General features: G+C 37.1%; 1 protein-coding gene across 1 annotated transcript in view; it reads right to left on the reverse strand.

The window, feature by feature from the left end:
- Positions 1 to 20,720, reverse strand: part of PLEKHA5 (pleckstrin homology domain containing A5) — a 211,189-nt gene that overhangs the window by 60,081 nt on the left and 130,388 nt on the right. Inside the window, exons 7-11 of the mRNA XM_081082862.1 lie at positions 18,789 to 18,861; positions 11,821 to 11,921; positions 8,909 to 9,024; positions 8,593 to 8,610; positions 4,890 to 5,354 (exon numbers count right to left, since the gene is read on the reverse strand). Coding sequence (XP_080938988.1) covers positions 4,890 to 5,354; positions 8,593 to 8,610; positions 8,909 to 9,024; positions 11,821 to 11,921; positions 18,789 to 18,861 — 773 coding nt within the window. The remainder of the gene's footprint in view (positions 1 to 4,889; positions 5,355 to 8,592; positions 8,611 to 8,908; positions 9,025 to 11,820; positions 11,922 to 18,788; positions 18,862 to 20,720) is intronic.

Consider the following 20,720-nt stretch of genomic DNA (forward strand, 5'->3'; position numbering starts at 1 on the left):
CTGCACAATGTACAGTTTGGTTTAAAGAAGAATATTTATACTTCTTTTATAACTAATATTCAATATTCAATATCTAATCCCATATTTGTTTCACATCTTATTTGTTTTTGTATAAAAAACAAAATCCTAGAATGTCATTCTCAGACACATCTCCAGGCAGTTAAATAGGATTTCTGGATATGGATGGAAGACCGAAGTCTTTGAGTTGTGCCCAAAGAACATGAAGACAGGAAATGAACAATTAATTGCAGGTCTATGTGGCTATTCTACTGTACCCTTTCCTTCAGAAAGCATGATCATGGAAAAGGCACATCAGTACATTTGTGTTTTAAAGAAATAATTTCCCTTGATTACTTTTCTTAACTTGAAAAATAAAAATCACTTAAAGCTAAAGCTAAAAATTTAAAGGCAAAATACCTAAAACACAACATTTCAGACATAAAAATGCGAACAAAATCTGGCCAACTGAAAATTTGGGGGATTTGGTTTTCTTATCTAGAAGATGATTTTATCACCAAGTTATATTACAGCTTGAAAACCCCACATCTTATTCTGTATTCAAAATATGTCCAATTTTTCCAACCTTTTCCCTAAACTAAATTTCCTTCATCATGCTAATTGTTCCTTAGCTTTTCAATGTCTCCACTCATAACGGGCTTGCTCAAAATGGAACAAAACCTCCTAGATGAGAAACACTGCAGCGAGGCCGACCATCTGGTGACGCTGGGGCTGAAGTACCACTGCTCTGATATGACCAGTATAAAAAGCTCCATTCTTTGCAGCTTTCCTTCCGTAGATTCCCATTTCCCATTTGGTCTCCTTCCCTGTTCCCCCTTGAAAAAAAGGCCAGAGTTGGCAACCCACGGCTATCTGCTTAGGAAGCTTGTCAGTCAGGGGAATTTGATGCCATTCAAGGAATTCTGCTCTAGCATTAAGGTAATTTACCTTCATTTACTTGCTCCTTCATAAACCCAAGAAATGCTAGAGTGGCCATGACATGCAAAAGGTTCTGGATTGGGCACTAAACTACATCACAGAAGCATACACTGAAAATATAAATGTTATTACCTTTATATCAAGTTTGGAACTATGTGAAAATATCGTTTACAATTATATAAGGAAGGGGCGTACATTGTCAATTAAAACGCACTAAAAACTGCCTATAAACTAATGTGTAGATTCCAGTTCAGAAAATATAATCACACCAGACACCTGTCAGTGCTCAGAAGTGGTCCTACCCTGTGAGCTGCGCCCTGCTGCAGCAATGTGTGCTGAACTTGAACTGCAAGCCCATCATATGACCATGAACACAGGCTGTTTTCCTACTCAGCTTGCCTAATTAATGACCACAAAGTTTAAAAGCCCCCTCTGCCATCTTTGGGACCACTTTTGGGGAGTTTTAAAAAACTAGGTTATTGATCAAGTAAGTTTATTTTTATCCCATATCCTGTCCAGCATTTTGAGAACTGTTTTTTCAAAAACTACAGTTTCCTTCTGTGGTCTTCCCCAAAGAAATTCAAATTAAGGAGAAATGTGATTTACTTTTAAGTGAAAGCTTAAAAAAGGAACCCTGGAGGCTCCTTCGTCAGGTTTAGTGCTCCATTCACCAGCAGCGCCTGTCAAGCACCGTGAAAACCCAGGCCCTGGGATTCCGCCAAGCAGAACAATGGCTTAAGGCCCCGTGCGTCTGAGCAGTGCCCCCCACTCACAAAGAAAGTTGAAAGCTCTGTTCACAGATGCAGCGATCTACTCTTTGACGACATAGTAAACCTGTTTTCTTGCTACCAGAACTTGAACAATAAAAGCAAGCCTTTCTTAAAGTTTTACAAAATAAATGATTACCATGAACTGCCATTAGGCTTCTTTCCACCAGTAAAAATTAAATTATTTCATTATAAGACATCACAACTATTTTTTTTTCCAGGATGAGGTTTATATAATAATGGAGATGATATATCTCAATGGTCCATACTGAACACTAGCCAGTGAAGCCAAAGCTGGAAGAGCAAGGCAGAGAAACCTTAGCTCAAAATAACCTTGGGCCAGCAGCCTTCAGAAGCTGTCTTGGGGGGGGGGGGGGGGAGGGGGGGGAGTCACAAAAAGTTTTCATGGATGTTAATTATACCCATCAAGGGACCTAAAAGTGCTTGAGAACTAATTGTCATGCTCATCCATTTTAAAACTAACCCCCAGATAGCTGTTGAACCCTTTTAACTTTCAACAGTAAGAAAGTATGATTTGCCCTAACCAGTTTGGCTCAGTGGATAGAGCGTCAGCCTGCGGACTGAAGGGTCCCAGGTTCGATTCCGGTGAAGGGCATATACCCTGGTTGTGGGCACATCCCCAGTAGGGAGAGTGCAGGAGGCAGCTGATCGATGTTTCTCTCTCATCGATGCTTCTAACTATCCCTCTCCCTTCCCCTCTGTAAAAAAATCAATAAAATATATTAAAAAAAAAAGTATGATTTTACTTGTAGAAAATGATTCCACAAAGAAGTGAGATTTGACTTGCTGGGTGCACATTCTGCAAATCTTTTGGCTGGCATTTTTATTGTTGTTTCCTGAAAATGATTACTACCTTAATAAGTATTTCCAAACATTCTTTTTTTTTTCTTTAAATATATTTTATTGATTTTTTACAGAGAGGGAGGGAGAGAGATAGAGAGTTAGAAACATCGATGAGAGAGAAACATCGATCAGCTGCCTCCTGCACATCCCCCACCGGGGATATGCCCGCAACCCAGGTACATGCCCTTGACCGGAATCGAACCCGGGACCCTTCAGTCCGCAGGCCGACGCTCTATCCACTGAGCCAAACCGGTTTCGGCCAAACATTCTTTCTTTCTTTTCTTCCCAGAACAACCTCTGGCTCCTCTTCGGTCTAATCAAATTTTACTTTTGGGAAATAGCAAATATTTCTGAAAATTCTCCCTTGGGAAAGTTAGAGAAGGGAGCACGGACGGTGGGGAGGAAGAATATGGGCGTGAACCGCACATCACTGGAGAGCGTTTTTGCACCTTGGTGGAGCTAACAAAAGGTGGAGCCAAGTGCACCCAGGCTTTTGAGCTGTCTTGCTGAGCAGAAGACAGACTTTAGCCGATAACTGTGGATGTCAGCCATGACAACAGAGCAAACTGGATGCACCTTCCTATACCTTAGGAGTTCCACTATTAAGTTAATCTTCATTTAATCAAACACATTAATGCCTTTGTTTTCTGGTTTTCTACTACTGAGAGGTAAGAGTTACAGTAACTCTGAAGTTAATTTTTTTTAAAAAATATATTTTATTGATTTTTTACAGCAAGGAAGGGAGAGGGATAGAGAGTTAGAAACATCGATCAGCTGCCTCCTGCACACCCCCTAATGAGGGATGTGCCCGCAACCAAGGTATGTGCCCTTGACCGGAACCGAACCCGGGACCCCTCAGTCCGCAGGCTGACGCTCTATCCACTGAGCCAAACCGGTCAGGGCTGAAGTTAATTTTTATGTGCATATGCCAGTACATTAGAGTACTTTTTAAATTTTGCATCATTAAATTCCCAACGAACAACAGAACACTTTTTCTCATCCCGTAGGTACCTGCTTTTCCTCCATTTCCTCTGGCCTTCATTTTTGTCTCCTTTGCAGACAGTCCCCTACTCCTTCCCCTCAACCCCTTAATTTAACCTGCGCAATCGTTCATTACCTCCTCTCTTCCAAATCTTTTCTGCGCAGTAAAAGGCACCAGACAACTTTGATGACCAGGCCCCCAGAGCAGGGCGTCTTTCTTGATTTGGCTCAATCACTCAAACCAGATTTGAGTGAGACCAGTTTGCAATCAAGCACATTCGAGCACTCAACTAGACAAGTCAAATGTATCTTGAACACATCACAACCCCCCGCCCCCCTCCTTATTTCAGTTACTCCAATAGCTTTTGAACTTCCTCCAATTTATTCTCCAGATTCTGTAGCCAGAATGATCTTTCTGGAACACAAATCTGAATACATATATTCCTGCTTATCTCTCCAGCCTCGTTTCTCATCCAGCATTGTAGCAGTTGTACCTAAGCTACACTGGATGTCTTTGGATTCCTTTTCCTGCTCTCTAATTTGTATTTCTGCCTATCTAAACCAACATGAGCATATCTTTACAGGTCGACTGTATCCTGTTCTTCCAGAAAGTTTTTTGTGTGAACCCCTGGGCTGTGTTGGCAGTCCCTGAAACATGTCCTTACAGCATCCTGTTCTTCCTCCACTGTATTTGTCACTAGATACTGCACTTGTTTGTCTCCTCCTAGATAAGATCCTCTGGGAGAAATCTGGACTGCACCTTTTCACTGTTTTATTTTCTGGCCTCATGATTAGCACATAGTACCTAATAATAAATATATGAAAGAACACGTGTGTACATGAATGATACATGCTTATATGAATAAATATATTACTTAGTCACGTGTATTACGAGTTAAGCAAGTCAGAAGGAGATGGAGAACTAGAGAGCATAAGCCTTTACTTCCGTTACTCGCCACAGGAGATCTCTGCACAAGTTACCAATGGAAGACAGTCAGAGGAGGGAGGTAGGGGGAGAGGGGGAGAGGAGGAGACGGGGAGAGGGAGGGATAGGTCTTACTCTCATCCTTATCCCAAACAAACATGATCTCTACCCACAACCTGTGCTGTGCCACAGGAGAATAAGTCCTTGTCATTATTAGTAAAGTTGGGTGACAACAATAGGAGACAGAGAAAAAAACACACACACATTTGATTCTATAAAAAAGATATAGTAACAAAACTATAATATCTAAATCACAATGTAAAGTAATACCTTTAACTGGCATCTCAGAAGCCAACCTCCCCCAACACAGCATGAAAGAAATGTAGGCTCATAACACGTTACAACATGACACTCACCCCCTGGCTTCTTCTTCCTGACCCCTCCCCTTCTGGATTTTAATCCACTGCTCCAACTGCTGCATTGAGTTGGTTCTCTGTATGACGCGGTCAGCCTCTGGGTGGAAGGGCCCTGCGTTTGGGTGACTGCCCCCTCTGAGATCCGCCAGGCTAACATTGACTGTTTTGTTCTCTGAACTATTCACATTGACTGGCCTATAGTGTCCGGTCTGAGCCGGGCCTGTTGACCCATCATATTCAGATGGCAGAGAATTCAACTTGACACTATTAATTTTTGTTAAAGGTCTATCTTGACCATCCTTCTGAAATCCATATTTTTCAGCTTCTAATGCCTTTTTTTCTTCACTTTTGCTGATTTCCTTGTTTTTCTGGTTATTCTGGACCTCTGGTTTAATCAGCACTCGATGGTTGGGAAAGTTATTGATTTCTTTCGCTGGTGCGTTTTCAGATGTGATCTTGTCCACTCTGAAATCAGAGAAGAAAATCATAGTGAGTCAGATGAAACAATGGACATATTATTTCTGAGATTCAATCTAGAAAAGATGTAAAATTACCTTTTACTCAAAAAAACAAAAACAAAAAACACACACCTAAAAGGGTCACCGAGGACAAGCCTGTACAAATCCTCGGTATGAAACAAAACATACCGAGAGTAAAAAGTGGTGAGTGTACCCACCATTAGAAATCCGGAAAGAAAGCAAATCAGATTGCCCCTTCGCAGTGAAACCACAAAATCCACACGTAAAGGACCGCAGCATCTAGCCATTTGAAATAAACAACACAGCTTCCAGCCAGGAGGGTTAATTCATCATGAGACAAACATGAGTCTGGTTTGTGGAAATGATGACACCAGGAAATTGTAGTCTGGTGCTATCAGAGATCTGAACCACATGACTAACCAGCTCTGTTCATATTCAAGAGGATCCGAGTTTCGGTTAATAGCTCTTGGAGCCAGACGGCACACACTCAGCTTCCAGCTCTACCTCTTACTAGCCGTGTCCGTCTTTGGGCAAGGCGTAGAAAATGACTGTGCCTCAATCTCCTTTTTGGTAAATGGGGATAACTGAAGGATGTTATGAGGACCAGGGGAGTACACTGGTGGCTGCCACCTTTATTATCACCCCATTCCATCAAGCAATTTTGGATTAGAATCTGGCATCCCATGTCCATCTTTCACCAGAAGGATGTGTCACTTAACTGTGTGTGTCTGGAACACTGGACAGTTTTACTGCTCACCATCCCAGTAGCTATCTCTACGTCTTTCTGATGAGCATCAGCTGCCCTGAGACCAATCGCTTCCAGGCATTGACCTCTGTCAAGGTCAAGCTGAGTGTCTGAATCTGCATGAAATGGCCAAGATCAATGCTGGGAGCCTTTCAGGAACTGGCCACACTTCAATAGGTAAAAATGCTGTTGAATCCTAAGTGTGCCACTGCTGCCAGTTCTGTGATGTGCAGACAATAATCCATAATACACAGCTATTGATCGGTAGTTTGGAATATGATCAATGAGGCAAAAATGAAATGGGACTGTTTTTCTTGCAGTAAAGTTATGGACCACCCCTATATTCAGGTTAGATAAAATGTACGGCATCTAGACTGGAAGGAATATTAGATGCTGAGAAAATTTACTGATATGCTATGGCGCGCCTTCCCCTTGAAAGACAAGAGTCAGAAGACTTCCACAAAGGCACACTCACCCTAAACTTGGAGGTGGGGTGGGAAGGAATTTTTATCACAAATATCAAATATCTGAAAAGACTTTTTTAACTTAGCTACTTCTAGTCTATCTAAAGCTGTATTTTAAACTAGAACTGCATTGCCTTTTGTCTTATGCCCCCCCCCCCCCCCCCGCAATTTATCATTTAAAAAAATCACATATGCTGACTTTTCTCTAACTGGAATAAAACTGATTCGGAAATGTATGCTAGGATAACATAACTGATGTAAAGCTTGTGATTTAACTTTAAAAAGAGACACTGAAGTTATTGTAGAAGATACATGCAAATATAGAAAATGAAAATAATAGGCCACGGAGATGGAAATTAGTCAGAGAATGTATATTATGCTTAGATTGCTTTATTCCACCAATGATCGGCATACTAGGGGACTATGTTATTGTTCGCAGCTTAAATACTTCAGTAGGAATTCAGAAGCAATGAACTATGTAGTTAAAAACTGAATATTTTTATGTCTTAGTTGATAAGCCTTAATAAATACTTCTAAGTATTCTGGCCATATAGGAAAGAGAGCCCATTATCCTAAAACCAAGCAAAGAAAATCTCCCAATAGTAATGAAATGAACTATGACAATAATTAGGTACCTTCAGTTTTAATAATCAATATTAACAGGGCAGGATTAAAATATAACAGCTAGATGCAAAGTAAAAAATAATTTCTACATGGCAACAGTGACTGACACCAGGCTGGGCACATAGGTGGTGTTCAATAATTCCTGGCTAACCACACAACTGGCTAAAAATTGTTACAGGCACGTAACAGGTTACCAGAAGCCAAACCAAAATATTGACTGTCATCTTTATTACCCTAAATTATGAGTAGTTATAAGTTTTTAGAAAACTTATAACTTATCAGAAAAGAAAAGTTAAAATTCTGAGATAATAAAGTACAACATATAATACTGAAAGTATTTGGAAATCAAATATTTCAATTATTATGTTGATTTCTGAATTCTAAATAATACCCTAACAATTTTACTGTAAAGTTAAAATTATTTTGAGATTTTCCATTAATTATTTTCACCTACATTATTTTCTCTAGCATTCAGGTCATTTTAACAAATGGAATTCCTTTTATTAGGTCTCAATCCAGAATATGCATATAGTTGAGGTGGTTTTTCTTAAAAATATCTGTCCTGAGTTCAATCATGGGCCTTCTTTTTTTTAATGCTCCTTATATTTCCCATGGCTCAATTAATAGTGATTACTTAAGTTGCTTTGGACTTGGCATTTTAAAAAACAAACAAATACATAGCATCAACGTAAGTCTTTTACTCAATAAGTCATAAGACTTTATATGAACACTAAAAAAGACTAAAGACAATCCTCTTTTTTCCTGAGAAGAAAAAAACCCCAGAAGCACAAGTTAGCATTTTCCTTATAAGAGCTGCTCAATTATTGCTGACTGGGAAAAAAATATTTTAACTTTATTATACATCTTTCTTCAAATGACAGGGATATAAAAAAATATTTTTAAAGTACATTATTCAGCTTTAGAAACAGATTTCCTCTCACGAGTTCTTAATGTAGTTTAATATTAAAATGATCCATGTTTAAGCAGGAAAAAAGTAACAGAACAATTTTAATGGTACATATTCATATTATCAAAGAATCTAAGTGCTGAAGTTTCAAAAGAAAGGATGTAGATTTCAGCAAAAAGGAGATATATTTAGAAATAATGTATATGCTTGATGAATTATTTTCTGGAGACATTCATCATAAAACAATCAATTAACCAGGTAATGCTGAAAACAAAAAAACAAAACAAAAAACAACAAAAAAACACCACCGAAACTCATAACAAAATATTATTTCAATTTATCAAACTTTAAAAACATACAACATAATTTCAAAAATATAATAAAATTAACTTCATGAATATAAATTCTCTTCTAAGATTTAGGACCTTAAAAAAAACAAAACTATCTTGTGTAGTTTTAAGATAACAATTAAAAATGTACTTACCGGAAATTAAAGGTAATTCTGTAAGAAGAAAGAACATTCAGTTTGAATGTTAGAATTCTGGATTCACCTCAGTACACGGATAGGTGAAAATGAATAAGGAGGAGAGGTGGAATAACAATGCAGGTGGTATCTCAGACTAACTTAGTAAGGTGTGTTAATTTTATATAAAACATGAATGAATCCTTGCTTTCTGAGAAATGATTTCATATAATGACTACTAAACTAAAATGATATGTACTAGGATAATGACATACTTACAAGGCATGGAATAAAATGTAAGTGGAAATCACCATTATTTTTCCTACAAGCCTTTTACCTTTTCACAGGTTCTGTCTGTACCAGGGCAGCATCTAACATGGCTTTCATCCATAATTCCATCTCCTTTCCTGTATCAGTGCAGAAATAATAGGTCCGCATGTTTGGATGGGCTGCCTGATTGAAAATGACACGATCGCTTTAAATAGGAATATGGGATCTGTAAAAGGAAAAAAAAAAAAAAGTGGTTTTGTGCATAGATCACTACTATGAAATTTCAAAAGAGCAGACTTATCGTAAATACAGATATAGAAATAAATGATTTAAGAAAAATATAATTCAACCTTGAAACTGTATAAATATTAATTTTTCCTTTTAATTTTACAATTTTTCTTAAAAAAAAAAAAAGAATGGGAAGGAAGGAGGCAAAAAATGTAGCACTTAGTTGTGTCTGTTCCATGTACAAGTCCCTAGCAATATCCATTTACTATAATTCATGCTTTATTCAAGAATGTACCGTCAGTGTGACTCAGTGGCTGAGCATTGACCTATGAACCAGGACGTCATGGTTTGATTCCCAGTGGTGGCACATGCCTGGGTTAAGGGCTTGGTCCCCAGTGTGGGGCTTGCAGGAAGCAGCTGATCAATGATTCTCTCTCATCATTGATATTTCTATCTCCCTCTCCCTTCCTCTCTAAAATAAATAAAAATACATAAAAAAAATTGTTCCAGAGAAATCAGCAACAAAATAAATATGTACATATCTTAGTATTTCCCCTTGTTAGACATTCCTTTGGTCCTCAAAAGGTACTACTGTTAAAGCATTTGTCTAATCCTTATGGACACCTGTATATAAACATAACAGATGTATCAATAATCCCAAATGGTATGTACCTTCAACTTTTATTCTCAAGTTTCGGAGTTGAAATATAAATGCTTTGGGTTTGAGGGAAGAGGCCGATGTAAATGGTAAGTAGTGTTTGTGTGATTTTCTCTAGGGTGGTTCAATGTGCCTCTACTCCAGAAACAGGAAGACAGAATGAAGAAGGTATTGATGAGACTGCTACCCAAGCTGTGAGCACTGGGCTCAGCTTAACCCAGGGGCTGATCAGGCAAAGATGGACAGCATCAGTAGAGACATCAAAGTAAAACAAAAAACAAAAGAAAAACAGGTCATGGTGGGGATTCTGTGGGGGAAGCATTCTTAATTTCCATTTGAAGATGCCCATGACAGTTTCTTATTAGACAATGAACAACAAGGAACAATAAATAAAGGCTATGTCAGAACAGAATGAGGCAAAGAGTACTAAGTATGTAGTTAGCCTGCAATATATAAAAAGATGAGAGAAATAAATCTCGAACCACAAACTTTATTCTAATATCTTGACTGTCTCGCTTTATTAACAATGTCAATTAACTTTAACATTTTTTCCAGAAAGCACCAGAATATAAATAAATTCAACAAAAACAATGATCAAAATAACTATATAACCAACAGATCTTACTTAACTATGTAAAAAATATAAAACTATAGAAATAACTCAAAAGAGCCTGGCTGGTGTGGCTCAGTGGTTGAGCATCTACCCATGAACTAAGAGGTCACAAATTTAATTCCTGGTCAGGGCATATGCCCAGGTTGCTGGCTTGGTCCCCGATAAGGGGCATGCAGGAGCAGCTGATTGATGTTTCTATCTCCCTTCCTCTCTTTCTAAAAAAAAAAAAAAAAATCAACAGAAAAACACACAAAAGAAATAGCTCAAATGCTGTATGTCACTAAAATAATTAAAACTACCACAAAGTGTAAGTGGTGTGAGTGGAATTTTGGAGAAATAAATAAAGACCACTGCCTATATTTTGATCAATGGAAGGAAGACTGGCTGGTGCTAAGAAGACACCGTTGCAGCCCTGACTCAGACACTAACAAACCACGCTCGTGATTTGACAGGCTTGCCATCTATGAAATGGAAATATTTACTAGATGGTGGCAAAGTTCCCTATCGAGCTCTGAGTTCCACACACTGTTCAACAATTGTCTATGAAGTTTCTACTTACCATGGTGATGAGCAGTAGCATCAGTGTCAACAGACTTAGTAGTAAAAGTGGCTCATAAATTCAGAGGAAACATCACAGAAGAGAGGATTTGAAACAGAAATTACTATCATTGTTACAGATAAAATTTAAATTAAATCAAATAATTACAGAGAGTATACACTTAACAGTCACTTTTATTGCTATTTTAACATTCTAGTATTTTTTTAAGAGTCTAAGAACCCAACAAAATGTCCTAGGAATAGTACAAATTCAACAAACCTTTGTCAAATTAATGAGCTAACAACAACAACAACAAAAATCTAAACCCATGGTCAAATAACAGTGTCAGTGTCACACAGTTCTAAAGGAATACTTTTTAAAAAGGAAGGGGGTGGTACACAGGTCTGCTAGATTTAATAATACATTTTACGTCTCAACTTAAATGTTTTCTCAAAAGTACCTGATGCTCACAATGTACTTAAGACTAAAAAAAAAAAAAAGAAAAAAAAAAGAATCTTTGCAAATATTCTATAAGATCATAAATGTACATACTTATATTATGTTAAAAAACATAGTTAGTATCTTTTATAGGTACTCTTCCCCCAAATTTATTATGAAAAATTCAAGCATATAGTAACATTTAAAAAATAGTAAAATTATCACCAGGACACTGATAGCTATATATTTACCAGTTATTAGCATTTTTACATATTTGCTTTATCTTGAACCATTTGAAAGTATAGACATAAAGCCACTTGACCCTAAATATATGACTTCCTAATTAAAGTGACATTCTCCTCTTCAATCACAAGACTATTAATATACTTAAATATAAAAAAGACTAACTGAAATATCTTTTTGTAATAATCTATGGGTCAATATCCATTTTTCAATCCATGCAAGATTCAAACAAAGAATTAAAAAGTATGACGATTTCCTTACCTTAAAAGCATATTTGCGGTTAATGTGATCCTCAGAGGTAAGCATAGCTATCTGAAAACTAGGCAACAGTATGCTTCCCAAGATACCCTCTTCTTTCTCATCTAAGAAATAATTGAATATCTGATTAGAATTTTAAATGTCCCCATGAAGCAGAATTAATTTTCTCAAAATTTATTTTGACCAAATCAAAAGGTTTTTACATATAAGTGAACGGTATTCAAGTACTATTTAGAGTAGTACTTTATAAGGTGTTTAGGGAAAATATTAAATAGCAGAAGCATATTCTTTACTTTCAACAAGTTTCCCTCTCCTAAGCAAATCAAAATTGGCTCCACATGTCAGAGATATGTCAATTAGAAATAAAAGCATATATTTGTTTGGCATATATATGAAATTTTACAAAGTCCTCTGACATGTCAATTATTGAAAATATATATTACCATGTAAGAAATGACAGGACTTTATATACTTAATCTACCAACATTCCTATGAGGATTAAAAATGCCCAACAATTCTGAGCCCAGACAAATGCATGGCCCTCCTGCTAACAGTCTTGGCTCAAATGACTCACCAATAAGGTGTTCCTTTACTCATTTTAAAATGCTTCCTAGAGCCCTCACTTCTTTCTGGAACTTTCATTACCTTCCACCCTCAATACCTCTGACATGCTATATGTTTTTATCTATCTATCTATCTATCTATCTATCTATCAATCATGTATCAATCAATCAATCATCTTTCTCTTCTCATTAGAATGCAAACTCCAAGTAGTTTTGAATAAATGATATACCTGGAAGTATACATTTTAAAGTATACTATAAAAATTCTATGCTTTTCAGGACATATAACCTTGACGGTTTGCTTTTACCAGTCATTCTGATATACAATAAAGTTGTGGGAATAAATTACAGGCCTACAAGGCAAGCACATAAAATAAACTTAGGAAAATAAAACATTTATCTTGGCATAGTATGGACTCATGTTATTAACTTTCTGTTTGGGGGCAGAGATGTTTATAAAACCTGAAATACATAGTTCGTTATTAGAGACCCAAGAGACAAGTTAATAAGCTATGCATTAGGCTGATGAACTCATCAATGAAAGAGACCATTAGAAATTTTTTTTTATTTTGCTTGCCACATTTTTTTATTATCATAAACTTAACAAGAATAAATGGTGAACTTCCAAAATAAGAAGAGCTGCATTAAATAGATATTATTTCTACAGCTTGTCTAATAACATGGAACAAAATTTTGGTTTTACTATACTGTGCTTAGTCACGTGTAATTCACAAATATAAAGAAGAAAAAACAAAACTGCAGATTTAGTCTAAATGGTAAAAAGAAATACAAAGTAAGTCATCAATTATAGAGAATATGACAATTTAAAAAAATGAGTGACATTCTGATTTTAAATCCAATTTTATATTGATATAAAACAAATCAGAAACAGCTCATGAAGTCATCTTTAGTAAAAAATCATTATCAAATAATCCAGTCTTCTTATGGAATAAAATCGACTTTCCTGAAGTTATTTCAGGACATGCAGAGGGAACACAGCACAGGGCCACTTCCCTGTATGATCATGGATTGTTTCCCGGCAGGACGCTAAGTAGCTGTGAGGTCTCAGGCAAGTTACTGATGCGGTGTGTCTCAGTTTCATCAACCAGCAATTTAAGGGAGCCAGGACTTACCTCAAAGAATTGTTGTGAGGGCTAAGTCAGTTAATAGACATAAAGAACTCAATAATGCACTCCGTCCATATCAAGTGTTCAATAAATATTGCCATTATTATATAAAGTTAAAGACTGCCTATAAAACCTTCATCCCCCCCCCCTTTTTTTTTAAAGATTTTTAATTGATTTTTTTAGAGAGAGGGAGGCAAAGAGAGAGAAACATCGATGTGAGAGCAAAACTTCTATTGGCTGCCTCCTGGGATGACACCCAACCAACTGAGCCACACCGGCCAGAGCATCCACTACTAGATTCTTCTAATGTCCCCCATCAGGGCATTCTTCTGTTTGGTTCTCTCTCAAGCCCGACCTAAATCACTGCCTTACTTTCTGTCACCCAGAGGGCGTGATATGCTGCGAAACGAAGGGCAGGTGGTGAACAATGTTTATAGATGAACAAACTCTCTGCGGGGCTCAGCTGAGACTTTTTAAGGTTGCACCGCAGTGCACTTTCTCCCTCTGCTCCCTCCTACCTCCTTCCCGGCAACGGGGAGAGGCCCCCCAGGTACTCCCCAATAAGCCATTAATCTCCATCATAGAGCTTGCTTCCTGGGAACATAAGCTGGGACAGGAACCACAGAATCTCATCAACTTGACTGGATTCAAGTGACATTTTAAATACCCGATTTCTACTTCAGCTTTAAAGATGTTGGAGAACAAGATAAAGAATACATACAAAAAAAAAAAAAAAAAAAAAAAAGAATACATATAAACTTACTAGTTCTCATTCCTCACCTAGAATACTTCAATACTCTGTTAACTGGTCTCTTGGCTTCTGGTTTAAGTGCTTTTTCTAAAATGTACACTGGTGATTTTAAGGTGATTTTTCTAAAATGTACACTCAAATCCTGGTGTTATTCTTGCAGTCAGACGGAGTTTAAACTCATTAGGATGGCAAACAAATGCCTTTTATGCTCTGATCTACTTTTTAGCTTTTACTTCCTGCCAGGTCTTCAGATATGGCCCTCATTCCAGCAATATAAGCCCTATGTGTAATTTTACACACATTCCATGTTCACCCATGCTAAGTCCTTTGCCTAGATCACCCTTCTTTCCTAATTCCTTCCTTGTACAGGCCTGGTCAACAGTCATTCAACCTAACTGAACACTGACATTCTCTCTCACACTCCTTCAGCTAATCTGTGAGTTCCATAAGGAGAGGGGTTTACATGGTTCACTTCTGCAAGTGCTACCCAATAAGAGGTCTGACACATCAAAAGCTCACTGCTAACTACCACATTAGACCATCATCATTTCTACATAACAGCTCCTAATAGTCTCTGTTACCTTCCTTCCCCTTTATAATTCCTTCTCCAGTAGCAGTTTGAATCACTCTTGTGCTTAAAAACATGCAATTGTTTCCTTACGGCCTTTAGGGTAGACTCAAGCTCCGATAAGAGTTCTGCATCGGAGCGATCTCCATCTCTCCCATCCATCTCCTTCCTACTGCCAGCCCCTCAGCTTGGCACACTGGTTTCTTCCCGCTCCTTCAATATTCCCAACACTTAAAGCCTTTGCATTACTGCTCCTCCTGCCTGGAATACTGTGCTCCCTCCAGCTCCTCCTTGTAATTTAGACCTTGCCATTTAAAATATCTGCTGAGCCAGGCCGGAGTGGCTCAGCTAACTGAGTGTTGTCCTGTGCACCGAAAGGTTGCCTGTTCAATCCCTACTTGGGGCAAAAATGGAAGGCAACTAATTGATGTTTCTCCTTTTTTCCCCTTCTTCTCTCTAACCATGCCCTCCAGTAAGGATTGAAAAAACAACTACCACCACCCACCAAAATCTGCTCAGAGTACCAATCCAGAGACCTCTCCCCAGGCCCAACTTTCATAATATGACTGTACTTTCCTAAAAGCATCTATCATGGTCTTTTTTTTTTTTTTTTTTTTTTTTTTTACTTCTCTGAGTTTATTTACTGTCTCTCTGACCTCTCTAGTAAGTAAGCTTCATGAGAGCTTTCTCTCACTGGTGTATTGACAGTACCTGAAATAAAGCAGGTCCTCTGCCGGGAGCCGGTCCATCCTTGCTGTTTCAAGGGACCTGGCATATATGGCATACTGTTCTTAATATGTTTGCTCACCTTCTTGGCACTATGTGTTTTAACCAAGGTCTCTGAGAAAGGTTGTTTCCCCAGGTAGGGATTTTCCCCTGAAGTTAGGGAGGGAATAAAACCTCTTAACTAAGTGCCAGGCGGGTAATTAATCACTTTAACTACGAACAATCATGCTTAAGCTACATAATCTTTACTCCCTGGAATGGAGATAAGAAACGCCCTAACCTTTGGAATAGAGATTGATAGGATTGAATCAACTGCTATAAATACAGATGTAACAAGACAGAAAGAGACAGAACTAAGAAGACAGAAATTGGCACAGAACCTACACAGAACGTTCTCTAGAGACAGAAGAACTTCGCTGGAGAGAACATGGCAAAAGATCCTGGACAGAAACTGGCCTCAGAACCTAGAGACAGAACCTAGCGAGAGAACATGGCAAAAGATCCTGGACTGAACCTGACTACAGAAATTGGCAAGAGAACCTGACTAGAACCTGGTGACTGAACCTGGCTGGAGAACCTAGCAAGAGAACATGGACACAGAACCTGGCTGGAGATCCTAACCAGAACCTCTCTGGAGATCCAGACCAGAACTTGGCTGGAGATCCTGGCTGGAGATCCTGGCTAGGCTGCTGATCAACTGAACACTGTCTCCGTGTCCTTCCTTCTTCGCCGACTCCGTCTACGCCTTTGGGAACCCCTGGACCTGCTGGGGTTGGACCCCAGCAGTCCTCCTCAATAAATATGTGGTGAATGAATTAAGTTCCCTGGTAAGTTTTGTCAATAGGCTGACTATAGCATAGAATAACCTAAGCGGCTTATTAGAGCGGGTTCATGATCTGCCTGCTGTATTGCAAAGCGTAGTGGGAACCTGGGCCTCCATTTGGTATTTGTTGCCAACCTATTGTAAAAAAAATAACAAATCACTTATTCTCTTTCATTTTCTTTATGTCTTATTTTCCCTATCTGTGAAACACAAACTGCTCTGTCAAAAAATTCTGACAGCATACTCTATGTGTTAATATACCAGATGCTTTGAGAGATATGGAAAAATGAGTGAGGCCAATGTATTCAGCATACAGGAGAGATCTGGGTTGGGCTAAAAACCTGTGATTAAGAGAAGCGCTTGGGTGATAATTCTGGCTCTGACACTTAGTAGTTGTGAGACCTCAGGCCACCAAATTGACCTTGCTGTCCCTTAGTTCCCTTTTGTATAAATGAGTACATGATGTCCCACCTTATCAAATGGCTGTGAGGAAGAGATGAAATAGATCATCTATGTTAAGTGCTTAAACACTCAAACAACAACACTGCAAACTGTTCTGATCATCTCACTAAAATCTGATAGCTTTATGTAAAACCTGACATTTTCTGTTGATAAAATAGTAAAATTATATAATATCATATACTTCTTTCCAACCATCTGAAGAACAGAAATGAGTTAAATGTTATTTCTTTCCTTACTGTCCCCCCACCCCCCCACCCCTTACATTCCTCCTGTCAGGGGGACCATACTAAAATTAATTAATACATTGCATGTAAAACGCATATGGAATCTCATCCTCAACATAGCTTCTGAACTTACCTTTATTTTTCTCAAATTAAGCAAAAAGTTTTTCTATTTTAATAAGTGATGATGAGCATATATCCATGGGCAATAACAATAGCAAATTACAAGGAATTCAGTGTTGTTTTTTGTTGCAATTTAACATTTAGAAATTTTTACATGAGAAGTAGTAACAAACATTTTCTTGTTCTCATTTAAAGCTCTAAACAGTCTATAAATATACTGAAAAGGAGAGGAAAGTACAAATTATAAGCTTAGGAATAAAGCCCGAATATCATCTCCTTACTTTTCTGAAAGAGTGGGAAAACCTTTAAGGAAAATTGTGGCGTATACTTGGCACTGAGCTGAAGATAATACCAAAATTGCAGCCTGACCAACATCTCTACAACAAAATGAAAATTTATAGGTTTAGTTAATTCTGACTCAGCAGTACTTTTCAACCACAGTTTGCAGTGGGGTGGGGTGGGGGGGGGGGTGGGGGGTGGGGGGGGGAAAGATGAATATAAGTCTGGAAATTTCAGATTTTGAAGATTAATATGCTTTATTATTGCTTTGATAGATGACTACAGAATTTTGCTACTATTTTTGGGTATAATCACAAAGTAAATTTTAAAAACTGCTGATTGGTCCTAAAATCTTGTCATATATTTATCTAGAATAGTTATAAATTACTAATTACATGTTGACAATCTAATTCTTTTGTGACTGTTTCTAACCCAACTTTAAAGTAGGGAAGAAGTGATTGCTGAGATTCATGATTTTATATTATAGCGAAACCAGATTTCTATAGAGAGCACAGCCCAGGTACAACTTTCATTGTTAGGTACCACCTCTGTAGTACGTAACAGATCCACACAGCATATGAACAGAAGCTCTGACTTCACACTCTACTAGTAATTTACTTAAAATTGTACTAATAATAGACAACACTTAAAGAAAAAAGGAGTTTATGATATCCAGACAGGGTCAATGAAGACTGCTACTCCACACCTAAGCCAATGCCTTTATTTCCTCTCCAGCAAGACTGATAGCCTGGCATGTATGCTACAACTTTCTCCATCTTTCAGGGAGTTGTCACTGTTTGTTGAAAAAAGGAGGGGAGGGGCAGGAAGGGATCAGAATGAATACATTTGTTTGTGATTTTTCAATTTGCCAATGCATCCAGTAGTCTTTGATATTCTAAAATCATTTGCTGGGGAGAACTGGGTGTTTAGTGGACCTACAGGAGACCTGATAGAGCTGACGCGCAAAAAGAATCTCATCAAACGAATGATTTTTATCTATTAGGCACTGTATTAAAGGATAACATGATACAGTGAAGATTCATATGCTCTTTACACAAAACAAATCAGATTAGCACCATTAGATTACAGAAATGGGACCAAAATTCAGACTAATCTGTTTGAAAAACTATAGCATATCATCTTCTGTTTTATCTCAATTACTGGTATTATATGTCAATGAAAAATAGGTTTTCTTGATACTATTTTTTGACATAAAATAACAGATAGAACTGTAATGTTTTTCTCTTAAAAAAAAAACAACTATCCTATACTTAACATATCTTCTATTGCAATTAGGAAATAACACACTCAGACAGTGGTAAACTCACCTCTATAATAAAAGAGACAAAGGTCAGAAAGCACGAACCAGCGTTTCTTCCACAGCTTCATGCCAGTGCTGTCCTGCATTCAATCAGCATAACAAAGAACTCTTTTTCATTTCAGGAAATTAAAACCCACTTCTGATGCATTTATTTAAAATAAGCTTTAAAAACGAGGTGTGTTTGACATTGCTACACAGAAATCTAACTAAAAAGCTAATAAAAATTTGGGGTAGTTTTCTAGGGGCTTGCATCATATAAAGATATTCCAAAGTACACTTGGTCTCTGAAGAGTAATACAGTCATGTAAAAGGAATACTGTTGAAGCAATCTGATTTGGTTTCACATTTTTAAACAATGTGAAATTCACTCTTCTGGAAACATGTCTGCGAGCCTGAGGATAATGGAACCATGAAGCAGTGCGGGCATTCTGGTAAACCAGATTTAATAAATATGTTAATCGTCAACAAGAAGGAAAATATGTGAGGTGATTTAAAATGACTGCACTAAAGAAACCTCAGCAGATAAATACATTTCATAAACACAGTTTTCTTCTTACATATACGGTTTGCGTTTTGCTCATCCGGCAGAAAAGAGTGCCTATTTGGCAGCTCCTTCTAAATAATTTAGTTCATAAAAATACCAAGCTCAAACAAAATTACAATTTTAATAAAATATATCTTCCCACATGTCCCATATGCAAGAAAGCAAGATTGCAAGAAAATAGGAAACATGAACATGAAAAAGATGGAAGGGGAAAGAAAAGAGGCCATTCTTGATGTTCATCGATTAATATTTTTTTAATTTAGTTCTAATTGTGACCAGTATCTTATGATGACTTTGAACTAAGGAAATTGTATGGATGAAAACCTCTTTTAAGAAAAATATTTGTCCTTAAAACGGACAGCTATGCCAAAGAAAAGATTAAAAAAAAAATTAAAGTTACATAGTACTTTCAATTTCCTAATTATATTGTCTTTCTTGAGTACAGGCACTTTTCAAAAGATTTTTAAGCAGCTCTGCAAACAAATATTCTCTGTTAGTCACACACTTATTACAAAATAATAACTCATAAAAGAGAAATTGGTTGGTAACACTTTTGCAATACTAAATTAATTAAGGAATCAAGAAATAAGAACAAGACTCATTTTAAATAAAGAGTTCCATAACCTCTATTAGGCTCAATATTGCACTGAACTATTTATGCACATTATGTGGTCTCATTAGAAAGACTAGTTAAAAAATCTTTTAACTTGGATAAGTTTAAATATAAGATGGTTAAAATATAGAAAATGATCTTTAAATAAAAATGAAAACTTGAACCCAAGTTACATATCCAATCAATTCAGTGAGAAATTGGAAAAAATAATTTGGAAATTCTTTGGATTTTTAAGATGGTCCTCTTCCAATACATTAGCTTAGCTGCCACCCATCCATCTTTCAGAGGGAGCAATGTTTAATGAATACTTCTTATCAAGTTCATTATTAATTTTAAGAACATAATAATTAGGTCATCTGAAAACAATTAGCAATAATTGAAAGAAAAAATATGCACCACCAATGAATTATTATTTAACTTATTCTGTATCACCTGTCTACATGTAGAATCAGAGACAGAATAAAAGCAGATAAAGGTCTTAAATGCCAAATATATCACCTCAGTTATCTGGTGGTCATTTAGCTGAAACCTAGCTGCAAACCAGAAATTAAATAAGAAAACAGCAGCCAATATGCAGTCAAAATAGATACGCATCCTTACTAATTCCAACACATATGACAAAGTTGCAAAAAAAAAAAATTAGTCACCAAGTTTCCCAGACAATAGAACAATATATAGCCCAACTTATCAGGATGTTAACCATGTTTGGGCAAACAGGAAAACAAGAAAAGAAAAAGAAAAAGAAAAAGAAAGAGAGAAATAAAACAAAAAACAGCATTAAG

The sequence above is a fragment of the Myotis nattereri genome, assembly GCF_964212035.1.
Source record: "Myotis nattereri genome assembly, chromosome: 2".
NCBI classification, from domain to species: domain Eukaryota; kingdom Metazoa; phylum Chordata; class Mammalia; order Chiroptera; family Vespertilionidae; genus Myotis; species Myotis nattereri.